This window comes from Pelodiscus sinensis, unplaced genomic scaffold, assembly GCF_049634645.1.
Source record: "Pelodiscus sinensis isolate JC-2024 unplaced genomic scaffold, ASM4963464v1 ctg80, whole genome shotgun sequence".
Classification (NCBI taxonomy): Eukaryota; Metazoa; Chordata; order Testudines; family Trionychidae; genus Pelodiscus; species Pelodiscus sinensis.
The window spans coordinates 171,682-182,350 of NW_027465901.1; the positions used below are offsets into that span (position 1 = coordinate 171,682).

The 10,669-nt window shown below is 59.6% G+C and overlaps 1 protein-coding gene across 4 annotated transcripts in view; it reads left to right on the plus strand.

The window, feature by feature from the left end:
* SLC30A3 (solute carrier family 30 member 3) overlaps positions 1-10,669 on the plus strand; it is a 31,800-nt gene that overhangs the window by 13,963 nt on the left and 7,168 nt on the right. For all 4 annotated transcript variants that reach the window (XM_075916291.1, XM_075916293.1, XM_075916292.1 and 1 more), the window contains one exon: positions 3,428-3,533. In XM_075916291.1, coding sequence (XP_075772406.1) covers positions 3,428-3,533 — 106 coding nt within the window. The remainder of the gene's footprint in view (positions 1-3,427; positions 3,534-10,669) is intronic.

Here is a 10,669-nt window from a genome sequence, read left to right on the forward strand (position 1 = left end):
CCCTGCCCTGCCCCCCTAACCAGGGCCCTCCCTCTGCTGCCCTGCCTTGCGCCCCTAACCAGGGCTGTCCGTCCCTTCACTGCCCTGCCCTGCGCCCCTAACCAGGGCCCTCCCTCTGCTGCCCTGCCCCATGCCCCTAACCAGGGCCCTCCCTCTGCTGCCCTGCCCCATGCCCCTAACCAGGGCCCTCCCTCTGCTGCCCTGCCTTGCGCCCCTAACCAGGGTCCTCCCTCTGCTGCCCTGCCTTGCGCCCCTAACCAGGGCCCTCCCTCTGCTGCCCTGCCCCGCGCCCCTAACCAGGGCCCTCCCTCTGCTGCCCTGCCCCATGCCCCTAACCAGGGCCCTCCCTCTGCTGCCCTGCCTTGCGCCCCTAACCAGGGCCCTCCCTCTGCTGCCCTGCCCCGCGCCCCTAACCAGGGCCCTCCCTCCGCTGCCCTGCCCCCCTAACCAGGGCCCTCCCTCTGCTGCCCTGCCCTGCCCCCCTAACCAGGGCCCTCCCTCTGCTGCCCTGCCCCCCTAACCAGGGCCCTCCCTCTGCTGCCCTGCCCTGCCCAGCCCCCCTAACCAGGGCCCTCCCTCTGCTGCCCTGCCCTGTCCCCCTAACCAGGGCCCTCCCTCTGCTGCCCTGCCCTGTCCCCCTAACCAGGGCCCTCTCTCCGCTGCCCTGCCCCGCGCCCCTAACCAGGGCCCTCCCTCTGTTGCCCTGCCCCGCGCCCCTAACCAAGGCCGTCCGTCCCTTCACTGCCCTGCCCCGCGCCCCTAACCAGGGCCCTCCCTCTGCTGCCCTGCCCTGCCCCGCGCCCCTAACCAGGGCCCTCCCTCTGCTGCCCTGCCCCGCGCCCCTAACCAGGGCCCTCCCTCTGCTGCCCTGCCTTGCGCCCCTAACCAGGGCTGTCCGTCCCTTCACTGCCCTGCCCTGCGCCCCTAACCAGGGCCCTCCCTCTGCTGCCCTGCCCCATGCCCCTAACCAGGGCCCTCCCTCTGCTGCCCTGCCCCGTGCCCCAACCAGGGCCCTCCCTCTGCTGCCCTGCCCCGCGCCCCTAACCAGGGCCCTCCCTCTGCTGCCCTGCCCTGCCCCCCTAACCAGGGCCCTCCCTCTGCTGCCCTGCCTTGCGCCCCTAACCAGGGCCCTCCCTCTGCTGCCCTGCCTTGTGCCCCTAACCAAGGCTGTCCGTCCCTTCACTGCCCTGCCCTGCGCCCCTAACCAGGGCCCTCCCTCTGCTGCCCTGCCCCATGCCCCTAACCAGGGCCCTCCCTCCGCTGCTCTGCCCTGCCCTGTGCCCCTAACCAGGGCCCTCCCTCGGCTGCCCTGCCCCGCGCCCCTAACCAGGGCCCTCCCTCCGCTGCCCTGCCCCGCGCCCCTAACCAGGGCCCTCCCTCCGCTGCCCTGCCCCGCGCCCCTAACCAGGGCCCTCCCTCCGCTGCCCTGCCCCGTGCCCCTAACCAGGGCCCTCCCTCCGCTGCCCTGCCCCGCGCCCCTAACCAGGGCCCTCCCTCCGCTGCCCTGCCCCGCGCCCCTAACCAGGGCCCTCCCTCCGCTGCCCTGCCCCGCGCCCCTATCTAGGGCCCTTCCTCTGCTGCCCTGCCCTGCCCCCCTAACCAGGACCCTCCCTCTGCTGCCCTGCCTTGCGCCCCTAACCAGGGCCCTCCCTCTGCTGCCCTGCCCCGCGCCCCTAACCAGGGCCCTCCCTCTGCTGCCCTGCCCTGCCCCCCTAACCAGGGCCCTCCCTCTGCTGCCCTGCCCTGCCCCCCTAACCAGGACCCTCCCTCTGCTGCCCTGCCTTGCGCCCCTAACCAGGGCCCTCCCTCTGCTGCCCTGCCCCGCGCCCCTAACCAGGGCCCTCCCTCTGCTGCCCTGCCCTGCCCCCCTAACCAGGGCCCTCCCTCTGCTGCCCTGCCTTGCGCCCCTAACCAGGGCCCTCCCTCTGCTGCCCTGCCTTGTGCCCCTAACCAGGGTCCTCCCTCCGCTGCCCTGCCCCACGCCCCTAACCAGGGCCCTCCCTCCGCTGCCCTGCCCCGCGCCCCTAACCAGGGCCCTCCCTCCGCTGCCCTGCCCCGTGCCCCTAACCAGGGCCCTCCCTCCGCTGCCCTGCCCCGTGCCCCTATCTAGGGCCCTTCCTCCGCTGCCCTGCCCTGCCCCCCTAACCAAGGCCCTTCCTCCGCTGCCCTGCCCCGTGCCCCTAACCAGGGCCCTCCCTCCGCTGCCCTGCCCCGTGCCCCTAACCAGGGCCCTCCCTCCGCTGCCCTGCCCCCCTAACCAGGGCCCTCCCTCCGCTGCCCTGCCCTGCTCTGCCCCCCTAACCAGGGCCCTTCCTCCGCTGCCCTGCCCTGCCCCACGCCCCTAACCAGGGCTCTCCCTCTGCTGCCCTGCCCCGCGCCCCTAACCAGGGCCCTCCCTCCGCTGCCCTGCCCCGCCCCCCTAACCAGGGCCCTCCCTCTGCTGCCCTGCCCCGCGCCCCTAACCAAGGCCCTCCCTCTGCGGCTCTGCCCCGCGCCCCTAACGAAGGCCCTCCCTCCGCTGCCCTGGCCTGCCCCCCTAACCAGGGCCCTCCCTCCGCTGCCCTGCCCTGCCCCCCTAACCAGGGCCCTCCCTCTGCTGCTCTGCCCTGCGCCCCTAACCAGGGCCCTCCCTCCGCTGCCCTGCCCCCCTAACCAGGGCCCTCCCTCTGCTGCCCTGCCCTGCCCCCCTAACCAGGGCCCTCCCTCTGCTGCTCTGCCCTGCGCCCCTAACCAGGGCCCTCCCTCTGCTGCCTAGCTTGTCCCAGAGTCCTTCGCTACGCCCTGCTTGCCCCATCCATGCCTCTTTTCCCTCAGCCTCTCTCTGTAACCTCTTTACCCCCACATCCCACCCACTGTGGGGCCAAATCAGTGGGGTCACTGTCCAGCCAACACCTGTGTGTCCCACTCATGGACCTGGCACCTGAGAGCCTGTGGCCTGCTCCTTGCTCTCGCCCTGCTGGGGCTGCTGCAGGGGATGGCAGGAAGGAGCCAGTGCCCCGGGGCCACAGGCCAGGAGCTGTGAATAATGGCATTTTCTGAAAGTAACCTGTCATGTGGGAAAGAACCGCTCCCAGCAGAGCTGCAGTCACAGGGGACAGCCACGGGGTGGGGGTCGGGGGTGCTCTGTCCCCACTGGCAGCAGGCCAGCATCTGTACTGCACCTCCCGCCTGTCTTGGGGACTCTGGGGGCTGGCTGTGGCCTGGGGGGAAATGGCACCTGCCCAGAGGGTCTAGACCGAGACCCAATAGGCCCCCTTGCTGGGACCCTGGCACCCAGCCCCAAGGAAGTGCCACATGCCCCCCTCCCTCCAGTGGGGCTGGGCTGCAGATCCTGGAGTCCACGCCCAGGTCTGTACGCCTTGCAGGGTGGTGCTGTTAAAGGCCCTGGGCATCCTGGCCAGGTGTAATCCCAACCTGCCCCTTGCAGCCACGATACAAGATTGCAGACCCCATCAGCACCTTCCTCTTCTCCATCTTCGTGCTGGGCTCCACCCTCACCATCCTCAGGGACGTCTTCCGGGTCCTCATGGAAGGTGAGCTGGGGTGGGGGCACAGCGGGCATGCCACATTGCGGGAGGGCAGTGGTAGGAGCAGTTAGAGGGCAGGATGGAGGCTGAGAGGGCAGGGGTCAAGGCTTTGCAAAGGGTTTCAATGAACAGGGAATAGGGGAGCTGGACAGTTTCTCTGTTGTGTAAACCAGAAAGACTCTGAGCTGCAGTGACACAACTCAACAGATCGCACCAAGCCCCTTGTTGGCCCCCAAGCCACCCACCCCTCTACTCCCCACCGCCCACCAAGCCCTGCTCTCGTGCCCTTCGGCAACCTGCCCACCGGAGGCGCATAGTCTGGGCTTTGAACAAGGTCCTTGAAGGAGCCCTTCAGCAAGCCAGCGCCCTTCGGGGTCAGCCACATGGCCCCAGTGCCTTCCAGCCTGGTCCCCTGGGCTCCAGCCTCTTGCTTCACCCCTATGAGAGACCTGCCGCCCATGCCAGGGGGACATGGACTCAGCTCCCTATGTACAGCAGGCTACATAAACCCCGAGTGAAGTCAGCAGAGACTCGACTGTCCTCCAAGCCGGGCCTTGTTTCTACAGGTCTACATGCTGTACGCTGAAATGGCAGCACAATAGGCATCTCTAATCCCGCGGTAACAATGAGGCATCAGCAGTTTGTCAGTCAGAGGGTGCTGAGTCACGCCTGTAGTTTTAGGTCTGATTTTGTAAGTGCACTGTTTGTCACTGTGGTGAAACACGGGGTGCAAGACAAGCTTGCCTCCAACAAGGCATAGCCGTCAGGAAAAGAGGAGAGCTGCTGGGCTAGCCACAGTTCACCAGCCAAGCTGGCATGAGCCGCATGGCCACGGTCCGCAGCTCTCTCTGACCCTATCCTTCGTCAGTTCCACGGTCAGAGCATGCCAGCTTCCTCTAGAGCACACATGGACCCCACTTTGCACACCTGAGGCCTCTGCTCTCCTGCTAGGGTCTCTTCTCAGTGTCCCTGCTGAGAACAAACGTATCCCTTCCCCACACGGGGTGGCAACACAACGTATAGGAGAAGTTGAGGCATGCATCACATTTATAAAGAGCAGGACAGAAGAGCTCCACTTTGCTTCGCAATTTGTTGGGAAGTGTCAATGTGACTTTTGCAAAGGGAAATCATACCTCAAGCTACAAGAACTCTGAGAGAAGGCCAGCAAGCAGGTGGAAAAGGGAGATCTAGTGGATATAGTGTATCTTGAACTTTCAGAAAATCTTTGACATTGTCCCTAACCAAAGGCTCATATTGAGCACAGTAAGGTGTTATGGGGATAAGAGGAAGGTCTTCCCATTGATTGGTAACTGGCTAAAGGGCAAGGAATTAAGAGTAAGAATAAATGGTCAGTTTCCCCTGTGGAAAGAGGTAAATAGTAGGAGGTCCCCAAGGATCTGCTCTGGGCCCAGTGCTGTTCAACATACCCAGAAATGGTCTGGAAAGGGTGAGCTGGCAAAGTTCACGCAGGATATTAAATTAATCCAAACAGTAAGGTCCAAAGCAGACTGCAAGGAGCTACAAAGGGGTCTCACAAAACTGGGAAACGGAAAGAAAATGGCAGATGAAAGTCAATGCTGATAAATGCGACGTTACACACATTGGAAAACACAATCTCAGTTCGACACACAAAATGAAGGGGTATAATTGAGCTGGCACCACTCAAAAGATCTTGGAGTCATTGTGGTTAGTTCTTTGAATAGAGCTGCTCACTGTGCAGCGGTCATCAAAAAAACCCCAAAAGTAGGTACCCTTAAGAAAAAGACCAACGATAAGACTGTAAAAACCATAATGCCACTATGTAGATTCATGGTATGACTTCATCTTGAATATCGCAAGCAGTTCTATTTGCCCCCATCTCAAAAAAGGTACATGGGGAAAAGAAGCAGAGAAGATGACAAAACCGAGTGGAAATTTGGATCAGCTTCCCTACGAGGAGAGATTAAAAAGGAACCATTCAGCTTGGAAGAGGCAACTAAGGAGAGATTTGAGAGAGGTCTACAAAAATCATGCCCGGTGTGGAGGAAGTGACTCAGGAAGTGTTATTTTCCCCTGCACATAACACAAGAACTAGGGGTCCCCTAATGAAATTAACAGGCTGAAGACATGCAGAAGGTACCTAATTAACAGTACTAAATTTGGGAATAAGAAATGTCAGTCACAGGTTTATTAGATACCATCAGAGCTGACATGCAGGCAGCTTGCAAATGCCCCAAACCCCTCTCCTTGATCCCAGGAAACACAGAATGGCAAGCAGCAGTTAAAGCTCGTTGAGAAATCTCGGTCCTTTCCTCACAGTCAAACAAGGTGTCAGGCCTCGCCTGAAGCTGGCATTTGCCCCCAGATAGGAAGAAAATGGCTGGAATCAGGCTGCAGAAGCTGCCACCCCACTTTCACTGCTTCACACAAACAAGTGAAGCTTCCGATGTTGATTGTTGCCACAGCACCTCCAACAGTGACTAAGAATTGCCAAGGGCCATGCCAGTAAAATCCAGGCTGGCTACTGCTTTAACAGCAGCACTGGTTCAGCTCACAGAACCAAGGAGGTAAAATGTCCCACTGAGGCAGCATGGTGGTGCCAGCTTTATGTATCAGATTGGCAGACCCAATATCCCCAGGGGGAACAGAACCAAATCCCTGGTCCTGTTCTCACCAGGAACATGAAATCTCCCAACCATTGAAGAGAGCTGAGACCGATCCTGCCAATAACTTCTTTCCTTCCTGCCACCACGTCCGTCCTCCCTCTATCCCCTTTCTTCCCTCCACACCCCTTTCTCCTCAGGCTCCCACCACTCAAGATCACTGCCCTCCCTAACCAGGTGCGCCCCTGCCTTGTCCATCACAGAATTTGAACAAGTAAAAAACACCACAAACTGCCCCGGCTCAGGCCACTGCTGACCTGTGGGAAATCTCTGAAGGGCTCCTCTGGCCTAGGGGGAGGCGGATCCATTCCTCTGGGCCGTTGATTGTTCTGCCCAGTCCCACTTAGGAGGCCAGCACAGGGGACCTGCTGCCACAAATGATCCAGCCCTCCCACACAGCATAAGGCTGGCCGGCCTACCTGCATCTTTGACTAGCCCTTTGAAAAGTGATGGCGGGGAGGCCTGGTGGGGCCCTGCTCTCACTGCCCCTGCCTCCAGCAAATTGCTCCAGCATCACATCACTTTATAGGACAGGCGTCATCCTATAAAGTCCCAACCTGAAATTCTCCTGCAATCCAGGAGCAGCGGCTACTGCACGAATGAAGCAGAAAGATTTCAAAATTGTAAAACACGTTTTGCAAAATGGCCCTTCTCAGCACGATCCATCTGATGACTCCCAAACACCACACCCAGACCAATGAATTCACACATAGTCCTGTGAGGCAGGCAAATATTAGTAGCATCCCTTTTTTCAGATGAAGAAACTAAGACGCAGGATAATTAAATTCCTCATCTGCTGTCTCATAACAAAAATCAGTGGAAATACTCGCTTTGCAAACAAGCCTTAAATGATGGGTCCCAATGTCACAGCATGAGCCATGATATGCCATCATGTGCCAACAATGCCCTACTGCTATATACATCGGCCAAACTGGACAGTCCCTACGTAAAAGAATCAATGGACACAAATCTGATATTAGGAATGGCAACATACAAAAACCTGTAGGGGAACACTTCAATCTTCCTGGACACACAATTGCAGATCTAAAAGTAGCCATCCTGCAGCAAAAAAACTTCAGGACCAGACTTCAAAGAGAAACTGCTGAGCTACAGTTCATCTTTAAGTTTGACACAATCAACTCTGGATTAAACAAAGACTGTGAATGGCTTGCTAACTACAAAAGCAGCTTCTGCTCTCTTGGAATTCACACCTCCAGATCAGCTGCTAGAAGTGGGCCTCATCCTCCTTGATTGAATCCACCTCCTCATCTCCAGCCTGATCCTGGCCTGCATATTTATACCTGCCTCTGGAAATTTCCTCTACATGCATCTGACGAAGTGGGTCTTTGCCCACAAAAGCTTATGCTCCTACACTTCAGTTAGTCTATAAGGTGCCACAGGACTCCTCGTCGCTTTTGCAGATTCAGACTAACACGGCTACCCCTCTGATAAATGTCACACTGGACGGCTGTGACAGGAAGGCCTTTAAGAAAGCCCCAGATCGTGACATTTCTAGCAGAGGGGAGCACAGGCCACTGGCTGCATTGAGGTGGGGTGATCACCCTGAAATCCCAGCTTCCCCCCGTACAGGAACTTGGCAGTGAGGCTGCACCTGACCCAGACAGTGTGAGGGCTGGCCCTGCCCCTGTGCCAGGCGTGGCAGGTGTGGTTGGGCAGGCCCAGCATGAGCCAAGTGTGCAGGGTTATTGGAGGTGATCCCAGTGTGGGCGGCTCAGTGGGAGAGCTGGATGCACAGGGATTCGTGGGGGGATCTGGCGTAGGAGGCAATGGGACTCTGTGGAGGAGTCAAGGGAAAGTGGGGCTTGGTGTGGGGCCCAGGTACTGGGAAAGTGGAGCTTGATGGGGTAGGGTCCAGGTGCAGCTTGCTGGGGCTCAGTAGGCTGTGGGTGTGGGGGGCTTGTTGGATGAGTCCAGGTGTAGGGGAGCTGGGCTTGTCAGGGAGAGGATTAGATGGGTCTGCTTAACCAGGGAGCTCCACATGCTACTGAGGGGACACTGCATGCCAGACTCCTTTCCCACCCCCTGATTCCTCATCCCCTTTGCTTCTCCATCCCCCTCCCCTCATTCCCCATGGCCTCTTCCCCACACCTCACCCCCCAACTCCACTGCTGGCACAGAACGCAGCAAGCCTGTGGGGAGAGAGCAAGAAGGGGAGGGGACCAGACAGCTCTCTCTGCAGGGGCATTGAGCTAGGCATCCCCACCACCACTACACACACTGTCAAGAGGGAGGGGGACTATGGCGCATGCAAGTGGGGAGAGGGCCAGGGGAGAAGAGTCCCCAGCAGCAGGCTCAGTAGCAACGGGGCTGGGAATAGGGTTACCAGATGAGTAAAAAAAAAAATACCAGACACACTTGATCTCAGATGGGGGGACTGGACAGTGGGAAGCAGGGCTGGCCGGGAGTGGGTTGGGGGGAAACTGTCCGGTGGGAGGCAGGGCTGGCCAGGAGGGGGTTGGGGGGAAACCGTCCGGTGGGAAGCAGGGCTGGCCGGGAGAGGGTTGGGGAGAGCGGGGGAACCGGCCGCTGGACCAGGGCTGGCCAGGGGGCGGGGCAGCAAGAGAGGGGAACCAGCCCCTCGGTCCTGGCAGGGTGCATGGGCAAGTCTGGCCCCGGGGATTCCATCTAGCCCCGTTCCTCTCCACTGCGTAGTTGCGTAGTGCCTGGCTGGTAGACACGCTTGGCAGTACGCAACTACGTACTGATACTCATGAAAATAAAAATGTAATTAGAAAATACCGGACATTTCTATGTCCGGATTTTTCCAATTTGTTTCCCAGACAGAAAGCTGAAATACCGGACTATCCGGTTCAAAACCGGACACCTGACAACCCTAGCTGGGAAAGTGAAATCAACCCCTCCCCCACCACACACACTAGTGAAGGGGGGAGCTAACTACACAGGGAGAGGGCAAAGAGGAGAAGGGGCAGCAAGGAGGAAGCCCACTTTGCCCACCCTGGGCCAAGGTGCAGGGAGGGGGGGCTGAGCCGCAGAAGAAACCAGCAAGCAAGCAGCAGGAGCACGGCAAGCTGCGTGGCGTGGTCACTGCAGCGCAGAGCTGGCAACCGCCTGGAGTCGGTGGGATGGATGGAATTGCAGGCTTCTGGGAGAGCCCATGAGCGTCATTCGAGCCTTGTGTCTATGCCATGCAGATTCAGGGGCGCTCCTGAGGAGGCTCCCTGTAGCCACCCTGGAACTGGCCTGAACCCCACCAGACGTTCCCCAGCAGCTCCACGTGGCAGTTGGAGGCAGGGAGGGGTGGGGCGTGGCCAGCACTGCTCCAGCATTGGATAGACGCCCATGTTCTTGTGAATTCAGCATCCCACCCCTGCCACAGACCCATGGGCTCTGGGCCCAGCCTGGGGACAACCCTGGGGAGGAGCCCATCAGTAGGCCAGACCCCTCCGGGGTTATCCTTTCTCCCAGGGTGACCCAGACTGGACCTCAGAGCTGCAGCCTCCTCCCCTCACCCCCCACTTCCCTGTGAGTTCCAGGCAGCGAGACCCGTAGGGACAGACGTGGCCTCCTTCCAGCGCTGCAAACACAGGCAGATTTACTAGCCACCTGGCCCATGGAAGCACTGCAGCCAGAGAAGTGAAGGCTAAACAAGTCCATCCCGATGAGCCCAGCGCTAGCCATGTTTGGGCTACCTCTGACTGTGTTCCACAGGCAGTCCCAGGCCCCTCCCTGGTGAGTCTCAAGGCCTGTCACTGGGGTTGGCATTGGGTCTCTAGGTCACTCCAGCAGATGGCTCCATGCTCACTCTGGTCATTCCAGCCAAGCAGGGCAGTGATGTGTTTAGCCTTCTCTGCAAGCCAACACCATCCCCAGCCCACTCCTGGGGAGCAGTGCAACGCTCTTGGGAAACTGAGGCACACATGGGCATTGTGAAAATAGCAGAAAATTACCACTTGTCACAGCTGGGTTTTAGTTGCCAGCCACAGTCTGGGGGGCCCCAAGGGCAGCGCTGAGAAGCAAGTCAGGATGCAGTCCAGGCTGCTGTGACACAGGTGTGGCTCTGTCTGGCATGCCCAAATGATCCCCATCTCTCTGAAAGACAGCACTTCTCCTAGGCTCTGGTCACCTCTCACCCACCCCACAAGAACCATCCCCTGAAAATCCACCTCCCATCATCACCCCTACACCACCCTGACCTCCTGCATGCCAGCATTACCGCAATATCCCAACCCCCCAGTATCATGACTCCCTAGCATTACCCAACATTCCTCCCACAGGAATCACTCCTGCCCTTAGCATCCCCCCAGCTTCCCGCCACAGAAATTGCTCCTGCCCTTAGCATCTCCCCAAGCACAACCCTGATACCCCACCCCCAGCAATCACTGCCTTATCCCAGACAACCTTCCCATCAAACCTCTAGTGGCCCACCCTGTCAGGCTGTGGCTCTTGGCAAGCTACCATAGGTACAGCATGTGCCCCCCATCCCCAGACTGAGCCGCTGGGCTCCTGCACGGAGCACTG